The 24,410-nt window shown below is 40.3% G+C and overlaps 1 protein-coding gene across 1 annotated transcript in view; it reads left to right on the top strand.

Annotated features, from left to right (window-relative positions):
• ulk4 (unc-51 like kinase 4) overlaps positions 1-24,410 on the top strand; it is a 202,205-nt gene that overhangs the window by 109,866 nt on the left and 67,929 nt on the right. The window contains 5 exon segments of the mRNA XM_072912929.1: positions 11,794-11,958; positions 12,090-12,191; positions 16,550-16,704; positions 16,814-16,926; positions 18,539-18,656. Of these exon segments, the coding sequence (XP_072769030.1) occupies positions 11,794-11,958; positions 12,090-12,191; positions 16,550-16,704; positions 16,814-16,926; positions 18,539-18,656 (653 nt within the window).

A 24,410-nucleotide genomic window follows, 5' to 3' on the forward strand; every position in this document is an offset into this window, starting at 1 on the left:
TCGGACATTATTGGTGTCGTTTTTTTTATTATCGGTATCGTTTTTTTTTTTTTTTTTTTATTAAATCAACATAAAAAACACAAGATACACTTACAATTAGTGCACCAACCCAAAAAACCTTTCTCCCCCATTTACACTCATTCACACTCATTCACACAAAAGGGTTGTTTCTTTCTGTTATTAATATTCTGGTTCCTACATTATATATCAATATATATCAATACAGTCTGCAAGGGATACAGTCCGTAAGCACACATGATTGTGCGTGCTGCTGGTCCACTAATAGTACTAACCTTTAACAGTTAATTTGACTAATTTTCATTAATTACTAGTTTCTATGTAACTGTTTTTATATGGTTTTACTTTCTTTTATATTGAAGAAAATGTTTTTGATTTATTTATCTTATTTTATTTTATGAATTTTTTTTAAAAGTACCTTATCTTCACCATACCTGGTTGTCCAAATTAGGCATAATAATGTGTTAATTCTACGACTGTATATATCGGTTGATATCGGTATCGGTAATTAAAGAGTTGGACAATATCGGAATATCGGCTATCGGCAAAAAGCCATCATCGGACATCCCTAGTATATATATAATACATGAACAATATATATTTTTTTACATAAGCTGCAAAAAAAATATTTAAATTCTACTTTAAAAATTGGCAGCTCAGTCACCAAAATTTTACAGTAGTTTACTGCATATAAAACAATTTAATACATGGAATGGAATGGAAAAACAACACCAGTGTTTTTAACGGTAAAATTAATGCAACAGTAACATTTTGTTGCTCCAATGTTTTTTTTTAAAGTTTTGTAATGTTTTAGTGTCTTACTGTATATGGAAAAAACCAGTACCAAAGTTGATTTTACGGTAAACAACTCAGTCGTCGGAATCTAATCATAAAATCTGTAGTCAATTTTTCAGTGAAATACATGATAATAAAACATTTTGATTTTGATAATGTGGAATTTGAACAGATATGCAATTGCATAAAATACATGTTTTTAATGTCAAAAGGGAAAGAACAAATATATTTAGTAAGAAAAGATTAAGCATTTTATTAACGCATATTATTTCTAGGCTTTTTCCGGGCCTCATAAAATAATGTGGCGGGCCAGATTTGGCCCCCGGGCCATATCCAATTGTATTTACAATCCGCAAAGTATGTGAAAATACTGTCTAAACATCACAAAATGCTACAAATTCAATCGGCCATTTTGAATATTCCGTTCCAAATCCATCTTCGGCAATTTCCGTAGATTATACGTCACTGGAGTAACGCCTATGCACTCTGACCATGTTATCAAATCAGTCATACTGGAAATACGTAAACATTGGAAAGCGATGTGCTGTTTATCATTCACAATCCTTAAGTAAGACCAGAACACATATGCTGGGCTTTTTTTTATGCATTTCAAATCATAAATAAATAGCTAACAATTGAGTCAACAGATGGAGGTTCCTCTCTTGGGCCCGTTATACCCTCTCTAAAAACATCCAGAAAGCACAAAAAATACTCCATTTACATGTTGTGACCTGAAAATTAACCAAATATGAGTGATATTGCTATTATAAGCGCTAGTGCAGACAGCTTATTTTAGCGGCACATTGATAGCAATGAACTAATGGTAGCTTACACCGCTATTGTTGACACACTGAGCCGGCGGCTGCTTCTGCTTGGTCCCTAACTTGTTAAAAGTTCATTCTAGATTATAATTCGTGCATCTCTCACCTGGTAGTAGACACATGTGGCCATGGACCAACAGGCTGGTCGACTTTCACATCCACTGAGATTGTGCAAAAGACGCTAGTTGCGGAAACTTTTTTTAAACCCTTGGTGAGGATTGCGATTGAATTTTCCTCTAAACGGAATCATGTGAGAGTCCCGTCGGTCGGAATCCCAGCGAGAGTGGAAATTGTACAGTAAGTGTTTGTTTTATTATGGTTAGTTTGTATGTTTAGCATCTAGCAATGCAGCTGACGCTACAGTGTTTCAAAAAAGCTGCATCCGTTTAGGTATCGGCTTCCCAATCTTATTGCTCATCCTCTTTGTTTTCAGGCTGAAAAATTTAAGATTCTGGATCATAAATTTCCCCAAAGTAATCATTGTTGGCTCTTGCAAAGTCTGCATGATTAGCATTGTTGTTGATGGGGAAGGGATCTGTGGTCACTCCTGCTACGTCACGGAGCAATTGACTGGCTTGCTCATTAACTCTCAAAATGGCTCGGAAATCTCAGTGAGATGTATACTATTTTGATCATAACTATTTATCCGTGTCACACAGGAGCCACTTGATAAGCTACCATCACCTGGAAAATATGAAGCCAGAGAAGCTAAAGATCAATTTGTGAGGTATTTAAATAAAGGGTTTGTATGTTCTCTATACGGCGTGGCACAGTTGGGTGAGTGACCGTGCCAGCAACCTGAGGGTTCCTGGTTCGATCCACAGCTTTTACCAACCTAGTCACATCTGTTGTGTCCTTGAGCAAGGCACTACACCCTTGCTCCTGATGGGTCGTGGTTAGCGCCTTGCTGGCAGCTCCCGTCATCAGTGTGTGAATGTGTGTGTGAATGGGTGAATGTGGAAATAGTGTCAAAGCGCTTTGAGTACCTTGAAGGTAGAAAAGTGCTATACAAGTATAACCCATTTACCAACGTTATGTATTATTCTAACTGATCTTTTTTTGGAACACGGTTATTGACTGAAGCGCACTTTTGTAGTCATTTCCCCATATTTCTGCGCAATAACTCAGATATGGTAACACTAGCGAGCAGTAAAGAATATGAAGGGATTTTTGGTCCAATACATATTTAACTTTATTCATCAATGATGTCTTTCTTGCCACCTTCTGTTGTATATTTTATGTATGTGTGGTCACATTAGGCATTTATTTTAATCCCAATTGACAAACAATGATCTGATATATTTAAGACACCTCATCATCAATTGGCAATTCGATTAAACACAATTTACACCCTGAACACGATAGATTATGATTCAAATGTGCCTCCATGTCGCCATTTTGAATTAGTGTTCAGGTTAGTTGTGCTTCTAGTATAATTGACAGCAACGCCATTAATTTTGCAAATAGCATTAGTTTTATCAGGATGCACGTTCCTCTTATAAAACCCATCGTGTTGCCAAACTTTATATTTTAAGTGTGGAGGTGAATGTTTAGCGGTGGACCGTAAGGGTTGCAGTTGTCTGGGATTGTTAATTTAACAGAGGTCTTATTTGTGCATATTAGACAGTTGACGTGTTTGTTAGAGCACTGTTCAAGGTAAATTTTTATTTGTGTAATTAATTATGATTGAACAAAAGGCGGCAGCACGGTGCAAGAGGGGTTAGTGCGTCTGCCTCACAATACGAAGGTCCTGAGTAGTCGTGAGTTCAATCCCGGGCTCGGGATCTTTCTGTGTGGAGTTTGCATGTTCTCACCGTGACTGCGTGGGTTCCCTCCGGGTATTCCAGCTTCCTCCCACTTCCAAAGACATGCACCTGGGGATAGGTTGATTGGCAACACTAAATTGGCCCTAGTGTGTGAATGTGAGTGTGAATGTTGTCTGTCTATCTGTGTTGGCCCTGCGATGAGGTGGCGACTTGTCCAGGGTGTACCCCGCCTTCCGCCCGATTGTAGCTGAGATAGGCTCCAGCACCCCCTGCGACCCCGAAGGGAATAAGCGGTAGAAAATGGATGGATGGATGGATGACCAAAAGGCTGCACACAACTCGTGGAGAATGGTTGAATTTGTGTAAATTGTTGTGATCGCAACCTCATAAAATCATGCAGGATGTATACAATGTGCACTTGGACGCTTTTGGTCTTAAGAAGTTAATTTGTCGTCAAAATAACTATCACGCCTATCTTTATGTGGACAATTACACTGCAAGTGTAACTCAACATTTTTTGTGTTTATTAGAAAATTGGACCATGTGTTACCGAGGCCTCCCCTTCTGATACAATTACACCAGTAGTCCAGCATTTGTGTTATTTTTTTAAAGGGATCTACTTTTAAAAGGGAGTCTTCCTTCATAAAAATGCAGCTTAGGGTTGTCGGCAAGGCACTTGTACTTTGTGTAACCTTTGCGCTAACTAGCACAGCAGCTGTGGGAATCATAATATGAACGTATGCACCCTGGACATTCAGTTTAGCTGCTGTATGTTGTAACTTTACTCGCACTTGAAGTAGTTCATTAGTTGCTTGTCCTGCGTTTCACCCCGTGCTGAGTTGCATTGGAGCGGTGAAAGCGCAATGCCCATACCATCAGATGCATTTGCATTCACGTACTCCATAGGCCGCCAGTTCCCCTGGTGATTTAGATAAGTTGGTCTTCCAGTCGAAACACGATGCCTGACAAATAGATCTTGAGCCTGTCTCTTATCTAGTTGGACACACTGTAGGACGACTGAGGTAACAGAGGTCAAAATCAAGTCCGTGTTCCTTCCTGTGCACTCCCTGACAGTTTTGTGCTTTTCTTCGTCAAACCTACAGCTTTTCAGGAATATACATGCAACAATATTTTACAGTTTAATAAGCAGTGTTGGTCATCCTACCTTAAAAAAGTAAATAGTTATACTTACAAATTACTTCTCCCAAAAAGTAATTGAGTTAGTAACTCAGTTACCTCATTGTAAGAGTAACTAGTTACTCAGCAAAGTAACTAAGACCTTATTTTTTACGCTTGATAACATCTTTAACGTCAAAGATGATTGCAGAATAAAGACACTGTATACGATATTTTAAAACATTTGCATTTATCTGACGTCAATAGATTGTAGTCTGCCGTATGATAGGCATACAAATAAAAATGTATTGAAAAATCCATCTATCCATCCATCCATTTTCTACGGCTTGTCCCTTTTGCGCTGTCAAAATAAATTATGATTAATTCGATTTAATCGCCGGAGACGTTTGCACAGTCCCTGCATTTTTAAAGGGTGTAAATCTTATTTGTTTTATTGTTTTACAGTTCCTTTTTATGCATCTTAAAAAGTATGTCTTAACTTACTACTTTTCTGTAATTGTCCTGTGTAGAGTCGGGAATCTTTGGGCACCTCATGATTCGATTACAATTCAGGAGCTACGATTCGATTAAAAATCGATGATTGGTCTTTAATTTATGTATATTGATGCAGTTTAAATTATTTTTTTCGTTTCACTAAATAAACGTTAATCACTTGCAACTTTAAAAAAAACAATCCATTTGGAATAAGAAACAGTTAAATTAATTCCCACATTGATAAAATTATGAAAATGTGTGCAAAACTGGACCATATATACAAAACCCAAAACCAGTGAAGTTGGCATGTTGTGTAAATCGTAAATAAAAACAAAATACAATGGTTTGAAAAATCCTTTTCAAACTATATTCAGCTGAATAGACTGCAAAGACAATATACTTAACGTTCAAACCGGAAAACTATGTTATTTTTTGCAAAAATTAGCTAATTTGGAATTTGACGCCTGCAACGTGTTTCAAAAAAGCTGGCACGAGTGGCAAAAAAGAATGAGAACATTGAAGAATGCTCATCAAACACTTATTTGGAACATCCCACAGGTGAACAGGCTGATTGGGAACAGGTGGGTGCCATGATTGGGTATAAAAGCAGCTTCCATGAAATGCTCAGTCATTTACAAACAAGGATGGGTCACCACTTTGTGAAAAAATGCATGAGCAAACTGTCGAACAATTAAAGAACAACATTTCTCAACCAGCCTTTGCAAGGAATTTAGGGATTTCACCATCTATGGTCCGTAATATCATCAAAAGGTTCAGAGAATCTGGAGAAATTACGTAACATTGAATGCCTGTGACCTTGGATCCCTCAGGCGGTACTGCATCAAAAAACGACATCGGTGTGTAAAGGTTATCACCACATGGGCTCAGGAATACTTCAGAAAACCACTGTCAGTAACAACAGTTTGTGGCTACATCTGTAAGTACTAGTTAAAACTCTACTATACAAAGCGAAAGCCATTTATCAACAACACCCAGAAACGCCACCGGCTTCGCTGGGCCCGAGCTCATCTAAGATGGACTGATGCAAAGTGGAAAAGTGTTCTGTGGTCTGACGAGTCCAGATTTCAAATTGTTTTTGGAAACTGTGGCCGTTGTCCACTCTGAACAAAGAGGAAAATAACTATTCGGATTTTTATAGGCGCAAAGTTGAAAAGCCAGCATCTGTGATGGTATGGGGGTGTATAAGTGCCAAGGTTATGGGTAAATTACACATCTGTGAAGGCACCATTGATGCTCAAGGGTACGTACAGGTTTTGGAGCAACATTTGCTGCCATCCAAGCAACGTTATCATGGACGCCCCTGCTTATTTCAGCAAGTGGCTTCGTAGTAAAAAAAAGTGCGAGTACTAGACTGGCCTGCCTGTAGTCCAGACCTGTTTTCCATTGAAAATGTGTGGCGAATCATGAAAAGTAGAATATGACAAGGGAGACCCCCGGACTGTTGAACAACTTAAGCTGTACATCAAACAAGAATGGGAAAGAATTCCACCTGAAAAGCTTCGAAAATTGGTCTCCTCAGTTCCCAAACGTTTACTGAGTGTTGTTAAAAGGAAAGGCCATGTAACACAGTGGTATAAATTCCCCTGTGCCAACTTTTTTGCAACGTGTTGCTGCCATGAAATTCTAAGTTAATGAGTATTTGCAAAAAAAAGTTTCTCAGCTCGAACATTAAATATCTTGTCTTTGCAGTCTATTCAATTGAATATTGTTTGAAAATGATTCTAGAACTGTCTGCAATTTATTTACAATAAATACAATCGATTACCGATTATTGACATTTACTAATCGATTCTATAATCGTCAGAGTCCGAATTGCGATGCATCTAAAAATCAATTATTTCCCCCACCTCTAGTCCTGTGACACGTGCTGCTGACCTCTTGGCCGGGTCACCCTCGTGAAAGAGATCTTGATCTCAGTGGGTTATTATCTGGTTAAATAAAGGTGAAAAAAATTGCATTAAATTTGACAGCCCTATTTATTATCATTATTGTCGCGTTGTTATTATTCAATTGCAAATGAAAAACATTTATTGTTCCATGCAAAAGTGACATGGGCAGTAAAGCAGAATAATTCAATATGATTGCATAATAACACAACATCACAAATGAGTTTTTCCTATTAGAATGTTATGAATGCTATTTTACCTAGTACAGTATTTAAGGCGATATTTAAGTCTTCATGCACATTGCCCCATGGAATTTGTGTATCACCTTTTTTCTCTCCCTGCCTTAAACACACACACACACACACACACACACACACACACACACACACACACACACACACACACACACACACACACACACACACACACACACACACACACACACACACACACACACACACACACCAGCACACACACGTTATCTTGATTTCCTCACGCTTCCTCCTTCCCTCCTTTCTGTCTTGGAGCTGTCAGAGTTGACCTGCCTGTCTCTCTCCCTCCGAGCACCCAGTGAGACTAAGCCGCACGCACACACAAACACACAATCATCTTTTTCCTGAGTCCTGCCTTCACCCGGGCACGTTGTGTTTAATTAGCTCCACAGTGGCGTGAAAAAATTGGGTGTGCGTTTGCGTGATATTCGTCTGCGTCGAATAAACTTGCACAAGCCTCACTGAGGAAGTGTCAAGATGGCCTCTGGGATTGGACTGTGATGGCTTTCAACACTTGCAGTCACGCACACACACACACACACACACACACGCACACACACACACACACACACACACACACACACACAAACACACACACACGCACACACACGCACACACACACTCGTGCAGGTCAGTTTGGTGTGAGCGCTCCCCCAATGACTGTCAGAAAGATGGCAAATTTGACTTTTTATTTTAGTCAAGAAAAAGTGAAAAAGAACACGCTTCTGTCAGACAAGATAACATGGTATTAGTCAGGGAAAAAACATGGAAACTACCAACACTGACAAACCGTCAACTAACATCTCATTAGTCATGTTGCTTTCAGGTTTAAAGTTAAAGTTAAAGTTAAAGTACCAATGATTGTAACACACACATTAGATGTGGTGAAATCTGTCCTCTGTATTTGACCCATCCCCTTGATCACCCCCTGGGAAGTGAGGGGAGCAGTGGGCAGCAGCGGTGCCGCGCCCGGGAATCATTTTTGGTGATTTAACCCCCAATTCCAACCCTTAATGCTGAGTGCCAAGCAGGGAGGTAATGGGTCCCATTTTTATAGTCTTTGGTACTTTTAAGGATCATTTAAATTATGTTGACAAAATTCACACGGCTGTCAAAAATTACATGTTAACAAAAGTGATTAATCCCCCCAAAATAGTGTTGTCTCGATACCAATCTTTTGGTACCCGTACTGGTACCAAAATGATTTCGATACTTTTTGGTACTTTTCTAAATAAAGGGCACCACAAAAAATTGCATTATTGGCTTTATTTTAACAAAAAATCTTAGGGTACATTAACTATATGTTTCTTATTGCAAGTTTGTCCTTAAATAGAATAGTGAACATACTAGACAACTTTTATTGTATTAGTAAGTAAACAAACAAAGACTTCTGGGATCTGAGCCGAGGATGTCGCTGTGTCTTGTGCAGCCCTTTGAGACACTCGTGATTTAGGGCTATATAAGTACACATTGATTGATTGATTGATCCTAATTAGTCTGCTGACGTATGCAGTAACATATTGTGTCATTTATCATTCTATTAATTTGTCGACATTATTAAGGACGAGTGGTAGGAAATGAATTATTAATCTACTTATTAATTTACTGTTAATATCTGCTTACTTTCTCTTTTAACATGTTCTATCTACACTTCTGTTAAAATGTAATAATCACTTATTCTTCTGTTGTTTGATACTTTGGATTCCTTTTGGATGATACCACAAATTTGGGTATCAATCCGATACCAAGTCGTTACAGGATCATATATTGGTCATATTCAAAGTGTCCAGGGACATATTTCCTGAGTTAATAAACATAATATACATTTTAAAAAACGGAAGAAGACTTTGTGAAGTTGTGGTGGACCGGTACATTTCAGAGGCGGTATAGTACCGAAAATTATCCATTAGTATCGCAGTACTATACTAATACCGGTATACAGTGCAACCCTACCCCAGAATATTACATACATCATATACGCAGATTAAACACGCAATTTATTTTGGTCTCACATGCTCCTTCATCTTAACTGTGGATAGTTACATGAAAGAGGGCGCAGGTTTGCTATATGGTCACTGGATACTGTACATCAATGCGAATATGAAAGAGGAGAGTAACTGGTGTGCCGGCTGGAAAATTTCACTTCGAAATAAACCCTAATGAGACTTGAGATACAAATTTTACCAGGTTTTGCTCACTGCTCCCCTCACCTCCGAGGGGGTGATCAAGGGTAATGGGTCAAATGCAGAGAATAATTTTGCCACACCTAGTGTGTGTGTGACAATCATGGGTACTTTAACTTTTTTTTATTTTTATAAATAAAGTACATACGCTATTTTGACAGTAAAACTATTTGAGGAAAAAAAAAAAAAGGATATTCTTTAAAGTTCATTTAAATTATGCAAGCAAGTAATTTACTGGGATTAACTGTGATTAATCGTAATTCCAAAGTGTGATTAATCTGAGTTTAAAGGGGACCTGAAGTTTTTTTTTGAGTTTTATGTTATTCTATCGATCCCAATACATAAAGAGACAAGAGCACAATATGTGAATTCAAGTAAAAATGTTACAAATGTTCCTGTATGACCATTCTGACATCTTTTTTAAAGGCAGTTTAAACGAGCAAGCGAGTAATAACCTGTGATTAATCATGATTAATCCAAATTCAAAAGTGTGGTTAATGTAATTAAAAAAATATTTATTTTTCAGTTTTTAAAAAAATATGTATTTGTATATTCTTACTTTGGCGGACAGATTTCAACAGTGATGTCACGTCGAGGTCCCATGTTATTGCGTGGGTCGTTCTCCCAAGATGCAGACGGCACTCCGGACGAAGCGTGCAGGTAAGAATATGATTTATTTGTCATAAATCACACAGCATACCCAAATACAGGGAACAAACAAAAGGAAAACGTGCCGAAAGCACGGGGGAACTAAGGACAGACTTAACACAGGAATCATGAGCCAGGAAACAAGAAATAAACCAACGTAACTGTTGCATACAGCAAACAAGGAAGCCAGACAGTGTGTGGCGAACAACGTGAATAAGTAACTCTCTGATTAGTGCCCGGCAGCAGATGAGCATGTAGAACACTAATCAGAGGCAGGTGAAGCTAATCAGCACCCATGGTAACCAGAACACAAACACAGGGGTGCTGAAAACCGAACTGAGGTAGTGGAACTAATTGTCACGGCCCGGGCGCAAGACAATTAGTCATGACGAGCCACGCGGAGCGCACCTCGGGACACGCACATGGCCACTCATCTCCTGCATGCGTCACTCCGGCGGCAGCAAGCAGCTGCAATCAATCAGCACTCAGCGCACCTGTGGTTGATGATCTCCCTGGGCTTCATAAGCCAGTGCAGACCTGCGTTCCGTGCCAGAACGTAATCTTCTGTTCGTCTGTTCGTGTACCGTAAGCGATTACCTAGCTCTATTCAACCTTGCTCTCTCTCTGTATGTTCTCAACCGTCGTGTTTGATTGGTCTCGTGTCTTCCTTGCCGTCCTTCCTGCAGTCTGCCTTCGTTCCTCGTGACGAGCTGTGCGTCTCGTCTTCCTTGTTTTCCCCCTCTGGTTCTCTGGCTGCTCCTCCTGGATCTCGACCTCTTGTCTGGACACAGACCTTTGACACCTCGCTATATACACCCCCGACTACTTCCTGCTTGTCTCATGGATCTACGAGCCTGCCCTGCCCCTTTTGGACTTGCCTCTCGCTCAACACTCTGGTAACACATAATTCCTACACATAGTCTCGCACCATACACCCTTAGATTTTTGTCACACTCCATTCCCTTGTTTATTTATGTTATTGTTTGGTTATTATACAGTATATATTGTAAATGTATATAATACATACACAGAGCTCAATCCCATGCCCTTGTTGTCTGTGCCGTCTACTCCCCCCGGCGTACATAACACTAACAGAACAAAACTAAACAAAACATGACCCTGGCAACGGATCATGACAAGTGATTTCCTTATAGTAATAATGTCTTCTAGATTGAGACATTTCGTTTATATAACTTGTGAGTTTTCAGAATAAATTCTAATAATTTAATACAACAAAACAACATTTTTACCATTTCTTTTGATTCATTGACATGAATATTAGAAATTAAAATACAGGTTTGCCTGCAATGTAATCCAACATAAATCACAGATGCAAATCTTTAACAAGACCATGCTGAGGAAGAATACTGTGCTAGTCAACCCTCTCCCTCTGCACCACTGCCACTCTTTAAAATCAGTCTTTAGAAATGAATACAGCCCATCAAAGCCTTTTTGCATGTGTTTGCACTTTTGTGTGTGTGTGTGTGAGTGTTTGGATGCCTTGTGCATCATTTACTAGTAAAAGCAGCTCTGCCCTGAATTTGTGAGGAGAATATTATTGATTGCTGTCATTGCACCCGGTCTGACATTAATAAGGTGTTCTCCACTGTAGCGCTGTCTGTTTCTCATGGCCAATCTTCCTGAAACCCCTTTTTATATATCCTGTTGATTCTAGAGTTACATTATTTATGCTTCCCACCATACAAAGCATATTCTAGCAATTGGAATGGCGTTAAACTCAGTGGACAGATTGATATGACTTCCAATATCAGTAATGTTACATTTCATGTTTGTGCGTCACAGACTCGTGATGTACCTGGAGAGAGATTAACGCAAAACCAGAGCGCTTAGAAATCACCTCAGCCAATCAGCATTCCTGTTACAATGTCTGGACGTATTGTCATATTATCTGAGTAGTACTGCACCACTTATTCTGGGCAAAAGCACACACATTATTTGTGGTATTTTCTGTTAATTTCCCTCACTGTAGTAAAATATTAAAATCTAGTGCATTTCTTTGGTTCTAAAAAAACAAGACTTAATCTATTTGACTTTTCTCTTTCCGTAGAGGACATTTTGTGTGCATTGAGAGGCATCATTGGAAGGAGACATCCTTCCCTATCTCAGAGCAAACAGCTTAAATGCACATTGTTGACTTCTTTCATCCCAGGTAAAGAGGCTAAATTCTCCTTCCTTGTATTGTAAGTCGCCACAGTTTGTCCTTGTTACTTAAAGGGAAACTTCATTTTTGTGGAACTTTGCCTGTCATTCAAACTCCCAATGTAATGCATTCTAAATATTAAATAAATGCGATCAAAAGTCTGCTTACAATGTAGCTATGGGAGTCGCTCTATTCTGCCTATAAAGCCCTTAAAAACATCCAAAAACCTCCATCAACGTTTTATATACATGCTGTAAGTATATATGTAATGTAGCAACAGGCACATTCATAATAACATGTAATATTTACGTATTTTGATCATTTTAAGCACACAGCGGCACATTCATTTGAAAGACGCATCACAACATTCACTTTTCCTTCAGTTACAAAACTGACTACAACTCATGCAGACTTCATGAGAGACAACAAACAATGAACACTTAGTGTCTAACAATCTCTGTGAACCTTTTCAATCCGGTTTCAGGGCAAATCACTCTACGGAGACAGCCCTCGCAAAAATGACTAATGATCTACTGCTAACGATGGATTCTGATGCGTCATCTATGTTGCTGCTTCTTGATCTTAGCGCTGCTTTCGATACCGTCGATCATAATATTTTACTAGAGCGTATCAAAACACGTATTGGTATGTCAGACTTAGCTTTGTCGTGGTTTAACTCTTATCTTACTGACAGGATGCAATGCGTCTCCCATAATAATGTGACCTCGGACTATGTTAAGGTAACGTGCGGAGTTCCTCAGGGTTCGGTTCTTGGCCCTGCACTCTTTAGTATTTACATGCTGCCGCTAGGCGACATCATACGCAAATACGGTGTTAGCTTTCATTGTTATGCTGATGACACCCAACTCTACATGCCCCTAAAGCTGACCAACACGCCGGATTGTAGTCAGCTGGAGGCGTGTCTTAATGAAATTAAACAATGGATGTCCGCTAACTTCTTGCAACTCAACGCCAAGAAAACGGAAATGCTGATTATCGGTCCTGCTAAACACCGACATTTATTTAATAATACCACCTTAACATTTGACAACCAAACAATTACACAAGGCGAATCAGTAAAGAATCTGGGTATTATCTTCGACCCAACTCTCTCCTTTGAATCACACATTAAGAGTGTTACTAAAACGGCCTTCTTTCATCTCCGTAATATCGCTAAAATTCGTTCTATTTTATCCACTAGCGACGCTGAGATCATTATTCATGCGTTCGTTACGTCTTGTCTCGACTATTGTAACGTATTATTTTCGGGGCTCCCTATGTCTAGCATTAAAAAATTACAGTTGGTACAAAATGCGGCTGCTAGACTTTTGACAAGAACAAGAAAGTTTGATCATATTACGCCTATACTGGCTCACCTGCACTGGCTTCCTGTGCACTTAAGATGTGACTTTAAGGTTTTACTACTTACGTATAAAATACTACACGGTCTAGCTCCGTCCTATCTTGTCGATTGCATTGTACCATATGTCCCGGCAAGAAATCTGCGTTCAAAGAACTCCGGCTTATTAGTGATTCCCAGAGCCCAAAAAAAGTCTGCGGGCTATAGAGCGTTTTCTATTCGGGCTCCAGTACTATGGAATGCCCTCCCGGTAACAATTAGAGATGCTACCTCAGTAGAAGCATTTAAGTCCCATCTTAAAACTCATTTGTATACTCTAGCCTTTAAATAGCCCCCCTGTTAGACCAGTTGATCTGCCGTTTCTTTTCTTTTCTCCTCTGCTCCCCTTTTCCTTGAGGGGGGGGGGGGGGGCACAGGTCCGGTGGCCATGGATGAAGTGCTGGCTGTCCAGAGTCGGGACCCGGGGTGGACCGCTCGCCTGTGCATCGGCAGGGAACATCTCTGCGCTGCTGACCCGTCCCCGCTCGGGATGGTGTCCTGCTGGCCCCACTATGGACTGGACTCTTACTATTATGTTGGATCCACTATGGACTGGACTCTCACAATATTATGTCAGACCCACTCGACATCCATTGCTTTCGGTCTCCCCTAGAGGGGGGGGGGGTTACCCACATATGCGGTCCTCTCCAAGGTTTCTCATAGTCATTCACATCGACGTCCCACTGGGGTGAGTTTTTCCTTGCCCTTATGTGGGCTTTGTACCGAGGATGTCGTTGTGGCTTGTGCAGCCCTTTGAGACACTTGTGATTTAGGGCTATATAAATAAACATTGGTGACATCTGGTGACGTCTGGGATCCGTCCCCTGAGGGGGGGGGCTATGAGTAGCTGTGCAGCTGGGGAGGCACAGCTACTTCCCACCCCAGTGGGTCTGAAACAGACGGCGCCACCATGCAGTCCGGTGGGTCTGAAACAGACGGCTCCACCATGAGCTCCGGTGGGCCGGCAGACGCCACCATGCACTCCGGTGGGCCTACAACCTAGGGCGCCACCATCCTCGTCTTCGGTGGGCCAGCAGCAGAGGGCGCCACCATCCTCGTCTCCGGTGGGCCAGCAGCAAAGGGCGCCACCATCCTCGTCTCCGGTGGGCCAGCATCAGAGGGCGCCACCATCCTCGTCTCCGGTGGGCCAGCAGCAGAGGGCGCCACCATCCTCGTCTCCGGTGGGTACTCCCACGCCGGTGGACGAGCCGCCTCGCCAATTGCGGCGGCGTTCAACTCGCCGTCGCCACCTAACTCTTCCCCGCTGGTTGCGGGGACACTTGGCCTGGTGGCCCACCTCCTTGTCCTCCCTCCACCCTCCCGTGACTTTTTTTTTTGGGGGGGGGGGGTTCTAGAACGTCTGGTATCCATTAGGAAGGGGGGCTACTGTCAGGCTTGTCCCTGACAGTTTGACTGTGTTAGTTTTTTCTCTGCGTTTGTCTTAGTTTTCTGTCAGCGCTTTTATTTTGTCTTCATTTCCTGATTGTCTCCCTGAGTGCTGCTTCCCCTCAGCTGTGGCTGATTGGCACCTGGCCACACCTGGTGTCAATCAGCCAGCTGCTATTTAAACCTGCCTTCTCCTCCAGTCAGTGCTGGATTATTGTCTTTCCTACTTGTCGATGCCAGTGTAGCTGTAAGCGGTAGTGGTAAGCTATTTATTGTAGATGTTTGTAGCTTGCTGTCTTTGTTTTTCGTCTTCCAGTTCCTGTTTTCCTGGCATCCTGTTTCCTGTTCCTGGTTTGTGTTTTTTCCTTTATTTTATGAACATTAAATCTTGTTTTCCCGCACAATGCCTTCCACCTTCTCTGCATCTTGGGGTTCGTCACCTACACACTGTGACAATTATCAACAATATAGTTCAAGTGCAACAATACATATACGTAATGATAACTTGACATGGATTAGTCTTTTTAAATCTGATTTAGACATTATTCCTCTGATTTTGGCAATGTTTTTCTGATGGTAAAAAGCTGATGATATTGACCAAATGTGGGTGTTAAAGTTCATTTCTAAGACCATATTACCCCCAGATTTCTAACCTGATTATTAGGTTTCAGGGAGATGCTGTCAAGGTGACTAATAGTTTATTTGCGTCTGTGGGCCAAAGACATTCATTTCAGTTTTGTCTGATTCACCTGAAGATCACACACTAACCAAAAAAAAACAGTGGTATCTTGGTTTTCGTGATTTGTTAAAAAAAAAATTGGATGGAAACTGAATTGTAGAAGAACCATAGTACTTTTACCATTATAAATTATGGAAATCCAGTTAATCCCTTCTAGACATCAATGAACATTAACATATTACAGAGAATTATTGTAGTTTTACGATTCTGCAGAATTATCCGTGGGACTACTTTGATATATGCATTGTTTGGCCGGGCAATAAACTAGACGTTATAAGAAAACTATTGAAACAATTTTGTCAGAATTTTTGTAGAAAACTGAATCATAGGAAAAGTGGACCGTCCAAAAACCGAGTACTCTGGTATCCTAGTGAAGTAAAAAAAATACAGGAAAATCAAACAATACCAGCAGAAGTTCAAGGGGGCGCTTTATGAGGTGCAGGGGGCATTACCTCATTTTAAAGATGCTTTGGGAGGCATTTCTTACATAGAAATTTTGCAAAAATCCAAGAAAACATATACAATGGTTACTGTCTATTAGATTAAACTGAAAATCACACCTCTTTTTCATTATTGTATCACACAGTCAATAGTTCTATGTTTTTGTTGAGACAATATCTTTACTATATCATTATTAGCTATTCTAAGAATGTACCAAGAGTGAAATTCTTCTGTTTGGCAACTCCACCTCGGTCAGTCAGATCAGAAAGAATTTGGGAAGTTTTGCCACTCTTGAAAAACCCCATGTCAAAAACCTTGGGGTCATATTCGACCCAGACCTCAAGTTTGACAAGCAAGTGAAATCTGTGGTGAAATCCTGTTTTTTCCAACTACGCACAATAGCCAAGATCAAGTCTTTCCTCTCCCCCAGTGTTCTACGGAGGGTTGTGTTGATGCTCTTCTTCTCTAGACTGGACTATCACAATGCCCTTTATGCTGGGGTCACCGACAAGACCATCCATAGCATGCAGCTAGTACAAAATGCAGCTGCCAGGCTGGTGACAGGCGCATAAATGAGGGAACACATTTCTCCCATCCTCTCCTCCCTTCACTGGCTCCCAGTGAAGCGCAGAGTGAAATTTAAGATCGTCACGTATGTCTTCAAAGCGCTCAATGGTCTCGCCCCAGCTTACATTAAAGATCTCCTGGACCAACCCCACCAGCTCCAGGCTTGGTCGTTGCCTTAGATCGGACAACCAGAAGACCCTGAAGGTCCCACGGTCAAACCGAGTGACAAAGGGAGACCGTGCTTTCTCAGTGATGGCACCTAGGCTATGGAATAAGCTCCCTCTGAATATTAAGTCTACCACCACTCTGGACTCTTTTAGAGCACAGCTTAAAACTCACCTCTTTACCGCAGATGACTTTTGACTTATGTGTTCATTGTGAGTCTTAAATGTTTAGTTTAGATTCCTTTGTGTGTCTCAGTCTCTGTTTCTTTTTGTTTCTCCACTCTGGCTGTGCCCCGGGCTGATGTATTAGTTGGTTGGGGGGCGCATAATAAATGAAAATAAAATAAAATAACATAACATAACATTCTTTGACAGGAAAATTGGTCAAAACCGATCATGTTTGATTGATATCACATACATACAGTGTCAGCCAGAGGAGATAGATGTTTGTGATCATCATTGATCAATATTCATCACATTCTTTGACATGAAAGCTGGTCGATACTGATCATGTATGATTGATATCACAAACAGTGTCAGCCGGAGGAGATAGATGTTTGTGATCATCATTGATCATCAATAGTCATCACGTTCTTTGACATGAAAATTGGTCAATACTGATCATGTTTGATTGATATCACATACATACAGTGTCATCCAGAGGAGATGTGATCATCATTGATCATCAATAGTCATCACATTCTTTGACATGAAAATTGGTCGATACTGATCATGTTTAATTGATATCACATACATACAGTGTCATCCAGAGGAGACAGGTGTTTGTGATCATCATTGATCAATAATCATCACATTCTTTGACATGAAAATTGGTCGATACTGATCATGTTTAATTGATATCACATACATACAGTGTCATCCAGAGGAGATAGGTGTTTGTGATCATCATTGATCATCAATAGTCATCACATTCTTTGACATGAAAATTGGTCGATACTGATCATGTTTAATTGATATCACATACATTGATCAATAATCATCACATTCTTTGACATGAAAATTGGCCGATACCGATCATGTTTGATTGATATCACATACATACAGTGTCAGCCAGAGGAGATAAGTGTTTGTGATCTTCATTATATAATGGCTATATTTGATAAAAAATATTGTAATTGTAAAAAACTCAAATATTTTGTTGAACTAGTGAGTCACTTAGTAAAGTCATGGATGTAAGATTGCATTTGTGGTATCTGCTACAGGTTTGTTTGTTTATTAATTTATAACATGAAGTTTTGTATCACATGTAATCTTAATGAAATTATGATGATACTGTAATGGTGGCAGAGATACAAAGGAGGCAAAATGACTGCAGCTTTTTATTTGTTTTCACAAAACTAGCACTTTATATCTAACAGACAATAGCGCGACACACACTCACGAGAACAGCTCGTCAAACACTTCCTCGATTCTTCTTCGCTCCCAGACTAGTGCTGCGTTCCATTTACCTGGGAAGTGGGAAGTCTGAGCTGGGTATGACGTCACTGCCGAGTTGAGAGTCTTCCAGTTACGAATTCGGAAATCGAGATGGCCACACCCACAAAAGCTATTAGTATTTTTGTATTTGCCTTGTCTGAATACAAACAACTTACGGGAAAATATGTACTATTTCTCCAACTGTCATACATGGTGGATGAAGAGAAAACACAGGTGGTGCAACAGGTGCAACAATGTGTGACTAGTAGATTAAGACAACATTGTCCATTGTTGAGGTGCTGAGTCAGCACCATGTTCTCATTAGTCCGTATTGACGCACTGTGAATATTTATGACAGCAATACAGCAGCTACACCTGATGCTGACTAGATAACAGTTAGTGTTTAATTTAAGATACTGGTTTGACTCTCTGTATAAATGTATTTTCTGATGTTTGAAATGAACATGATTTTATTCCTAAATCAGTGGCGGGCCGTGCCTTTCTCACCTCGGCCTTCAGTATACTTGCCAACCCTCCCGAATTTTCCGGGAGACTCCCGAATTTCAGTGCCTCTACCGAAAATCTCCCGGGACAACCATTCTCCCGAATGTCTCACGATTTCCAGCCAGACAACAATATTGGGGGCGTGCCTTAAAGGCACTGCCTTTAGCGTCCTCTCTCACCTGAAAAGGAGACTATTATATATATATCTCCGTTATCCATAGGTTTATCTATAACCCATAATGTAGGCAGGCACGGAGCTATTTCTCAGCGTGTGTTTATTCCATCCGGCACATTAATACACAGACACACAACATCCGGATTCCCATCATGCATTGCTTCAAAACTACGGCAAGTAGTAATGTCCAAAAACTTAACAGAGACGAAGCAGAAGAACGAAGAAGAGACAGTCATGGCCCGAGACAAAGATGGCTATGCTGATAGCTGCACGCAACATCCCGTTCTCATTTGCGGATGTTTTCAACAAATCCGTGAAGGATATGTTCCCGAATTCAGAGATCGCTCGCCAGTACTCAAATGGCAGAACAAAGGCTACTCAAGTAGTGAAAGGTAAGTGTTTTTTTTTTTAAGTAAGCAGCAAGTACAGTACAGTTAGTAGAACAACTGTGTTTTTATAACTGTGTACTGTACTATATATATATATATATATATATTTATATGTACATATATATAAATAAGAAATACTTGAATTTCAGTGAATTCTAGCTATAAATATACTCCTCCCCCCTTAACCCCGCCCCCCACCAACCCCGACCCCGCCCACCTTAAATCCCCCCCAATCTCCCAAATTCAGAGGTCTCAAGGTTGGCAATTATGGCCTTCAGTGATGCCCTACTTCGTCCGACTTCACCTGTCAAAATCATACTTGCCAACCTTGAGACCTCCGATTTCGGGAGGTGGGGGGGGGGCGTGGTCGGGGTGGGAGGGGGCGTGGTTGGGGGCGTGGCTAAAAGGGGAGGAGTATATTTACAGCTAGAATTCACCAAGTCAAGTATTTCATATATATATATATATAACAAATACTTGACGTTCAGTGAATTCTAGCTATATATATATATATATATATATATATATATATATATATATATATATATATATATATATATATATATATATATATATATATACGTATATATATATATTTATTTTATTATATGTATGTATATATATATATATATATACGTATATATATATATATATATATATTAATTTTATTATATTTATATATATATATTATATATATATATATATAAAAAATACTTGAATTTCAGTGTTCATTTATTTACACATATACACACACATAACACTCATCTACTCATTGTTGAGTTAAGGGTTGAATTGTCCATCCTTGTTCTATTCTCTGTCACTATTTTTATAACCATGCTGAACACCCTCTCTGATGATGCATTGATGTGTGGCACGCACAAAAGTGCTTTCATCAAATACACTAGATGGCAGTATTGTCCTGTTTAAGAGTGTCACAACATTTCTGTTTACGGCAGACAAACTTCTTTACGGTATACAAAAACGTGACTGCTCTTGTTGTGTGTTGTTGCCGCGCTGGGAGGACGTTAATGAAACTGCCTAACAATAAACCCACATAAGAAACCAAGAACTCGCCCTCCATCATTCTACAGTTATAACGTGATTGGGCAGGTATGCTGGTTATATTGTGGGTTAGCGGACTCAGGTCCTCATGGACCTGAGTCCGCCTGAATTTCGGGAGATTTTCGGGAGAAAATTTGTCCCGGGAGGTTTTCGGGAGAGGCGCTGAATTTCGGGAGTCTCCCGGAAAATCCGGGAGGGTTGGCAAGTATGGTCAAAATATCGTAATTTATGTCACCATGTGGACATGGCTGGAGATACTATACAGAAACACACTTGCACTCTACTGTGCATTGGATCCCCTCAACACACAGGTCCACTCAACCGAATACAAGCCGAAAAGGACCCGCAAATCACTGCACTCCGTTTTAAAACCGCTTTAAACCAAATAACCTTCTCTGTTTCTTTGAGGAAACCAATACGGAGTGACAGCCGTGACTTCTAAAGACTTTCTGTGCTTAGGGAGTGCAATTGGACCTATTAAGTACATTTTACATTAAACGGTCTATTTTTCGGCACATTTAACATTCAATAAACCCGCATCAGCAATTAAAATATATCTGTCAAAATTAAAAGAATTGTATAAAACAAATGTTATATTTGATCAAATATTTGAACCCACAATTTGTAGAACCAATCCGAAGCCAGTGGTACCGTCGTAGTCGTTTGATTCGTGTGAAAGTGGTGGACAAACAATTTCACCGCTGGTGTTGTGCCAAAATGTGATTGCTTGCCAAAAATGTATTTCCTTCGCGGGAGCGCGCACCGCTCGCTAAACCTGCATTGCTTGGCTTTGTCTGTCCACAGCGGATTACTAGGTGTAAGACAAACACTTTATGTTCGTGCTTATTGTACCGGTGAGTTTTCTGTGGCTTTCTATGGCTCGTATGGGTCCGGTGCCACTTTCTGTTTTTGCAACTTGTGATTGGATACTCACTTGGGACTCCCAAGTGAGTATCAAATCACAGGACGCGTAAATGTCAGGGCCAGCTAGAAGGCCTTACTCACAACGTATTGTGATCTGATTGGCTATTGAAACTGTCTATCAACTGTATGTTCCCGTTCACTTACAGTGCACGGACGCCCGCATTGTTGTTTCTGAAGGCCCCGAGCAGATTTGGTACAGCATGGCAACATAAGATAGCTGAATTCTGATTGGATAAAAACTCTATAAACTAAAAACAACAGCGCTGGAAGGAGCATAATATGACATGAAGAGAATATGAATAATTTTAGAAATTTAGGGAAAGTAAATAATTTATGATCATGATTTCTGGTTATGTTAGGCCAGCAGAGAAGGCCTTGTTGGCCCTGACGGCACACCACCGTGCTAAATGTTTCCCCATTTAAGCTTATGAGAAAGTTTTGGGGTTTTTATTTAGTGTCTGTCTTCCAGTTCGATAAACCTGTCTGTCTGCGCTCAGAGGACAGAGTTGCAATTAGGCAAGACACTAATCAACTATCGAACCAAGAGTGGTTCATCAGAGTCCTGTGTGCTTCCCTTGTCTGTACGTGTGTACGTGTAGGCGCATGTGATGGGACAATCAAATTGTGTTTAATGACTATTGACGAATAGGAGTGGAGAGCAGCAGGAAGCAGACAGGATGGAAGTAGAGAAATGAGATGAAGAATAATGGGGAGAAGCAAAGATGGGGATAGTTGATAGCACGTGCAGGAAGACATTTTAATTACCACCCACCGAATCACATAAACGTTTGTCACCGTGGCTGGGCAAGGACATGTTGAGTTTGTTAATGACTCTCAGGGCAAGAGATTGCACTGTTTAACACCATTTTTAGTACCAGAAATATTATGAATTCCTAATAGTCTACAATAATTTATCACCAAATATGTTACCTTTATTTTGTCAGTATTGGCGGTCATCTGCTTACAAAAGAGTTATGTTCCTACACTGATCAAAGTTAAATTTTAGTGTAATTCGAAATTTATACCTAAATTATACCCACATGAACACACACGTCACTCACACTGTATACAGAACACATTAAGGACATAGAGAGTACAGTCATAAAATTATAAAATACAAGAACCGTAATAAAAAACAAAACAAGTTTGCGATACGGTGCAAGCATTGATGTAATTTGATGTAATTCTAATATACAAAGGCAGTTTTTAACGCCCAAAAATAAAGTTACACTATTAAATGAAGACAAGTCAAACACTAGCTCAAGGCAGAAAACAGCTGCTCAAGCTGAAGTTTGTCCGTTTAGGCCGCATCGTTGATTGGCTTTCTGGGGTTGCCTTCTTGCCAATGTGACCATGATTGACAGCACACAGCAGCTGACCAATCAGCGCCCAAATCAGAGATATGAGCAAGTTGGGCTCTTCACGGCCATATACATCACAAACAAGTAAGACAAATAAAGAATCCAAACAAGAGTAGTCCAGCGCTCCACTCGAACTTGTTTTGTTGACTAAGACTTGTGCTAAAGGAATAACGACACACATGCAGCTAGTGTGTCCACAATTGCTGGTAGTGCAATTGTTTGAGTATCAACTTTCAGCTGACAGAATATGATTCCTAACTAGGTCATACAATGTCACCATTAAACTAAATCATAATGCAATCTCGAAAAATCCAAGTTATTTTTCTCATTCTGTCAAAGGTGCTGTTTGCAACTTGCTCACAACAAGAACACCATTGACTAGCTTGTGTTACCAATAGTGGTTTACCAGAACCCATTTTTGCTGAAACGGTCTATATTTTTCAGAATGACAAAGTTTGTGTGCCGTATTTTCCGCACAATAAGGCGCACCTTCAATGAATGGCCTATTTTAAAACTTTGTTCATATATAAGGCGCACCTCATTATAAGGCGCATAGAATAGACGCTACAGTAGAGGCTGGGGTTACGTTATGCCTCCCGTAGTTGCGAGACCTGTTGTCGCTCAGTATTGGTCCATATATAAGGCGCACCGGATTATAAGGCGCACTGTCAGCTTTTGAGAAATTTGGAGGTTTTTAGGTGCGTCTTATAGTGCGGAAAATACGGTAGTCAAATTTTTTACTTGCCCGAATAAAACGAGTGGCGTTTACAGCGGTAACTCACCCGGTCTTGTCAACACGAACACGTACGGAGCACATGCACACTACAAAAGCAGTCCGAGTGAAGCAACAAACCATTTGCAGTCATGTTGTTGTTATGATAGAATATACATGCAATGACAGCTAACGCTAACTATCCAAATCCCTACTAAGAGCCAACAACCAAAGGTAATGCACACCTAGTTACGTCAATACGTCCTAGAAGCCGGAAGAGGTCGGGATGTACTATGTAAAATACATAGGAAAGTTAGCGCCCTTGAGACATCTGTGTAAATGTTGCAAACAGCCCCTTTAATTGTGTTATTTGGTTAAAAAAAAAAAATCTATTGGACAATTTATTTCCCTTTTATATCACTCCAAAACATCTACTCTCTTCAAACCACACCCCGAGTACGCGAGCCAGTTGTTTCCCTCCCCACTTCGAAATACACATTTCGTCCCTGGGCACAAGGGAGGTAGACACAGGCTTATTGGGAGGAAGAAATCTCAATAATGAGACCACTACTGGACACTCCTTAGTTATTGTTTTCGATTTCATAGTAGAAGATGTTTCAACATGTCAAAGAATACCATCTTTATCCTTGATGATGGTCGCAATGTTTGAGCAGCTTGTCAATTGATTTCCCTACTTGTCCTCCAAACATTTTACTATGCCTAATTTCCCTTTTTACTTTTAATTTCCTTTCGTTTGGCGCACTGCCCCAGGAAAAGTCAGCCTCACACTTGAGAGATAATGAAGTGCAAAAAGTTAACTAATAAGAAAGGTTATCCCTTCTCCTTATAGCTTTAGATGTTGCAGGGGAACAATACAATGTGTGCCTGCTTTCCACTTTATTCTTGTGCTGTACATGGTGCACACAGACGACTGGCTAACTAGCTCTCGATTGAAGCTTGTGTTTTCG

Source organism: Nerophis lumbriciformis, linkage group LG04, assembly GCF_033978685.3.
Source record: "Nerophis lumbriciformis linkage group LG04, RoL_Nlum_v2.1, whole genome shotgun sequence".
Lineage (NCBI taxonomy): Eukaryota > Metazoa > Chordata > Actinopteri > Syngnathiformes > Syngnathidae > Nerophis > Nerophis lumbriciformis.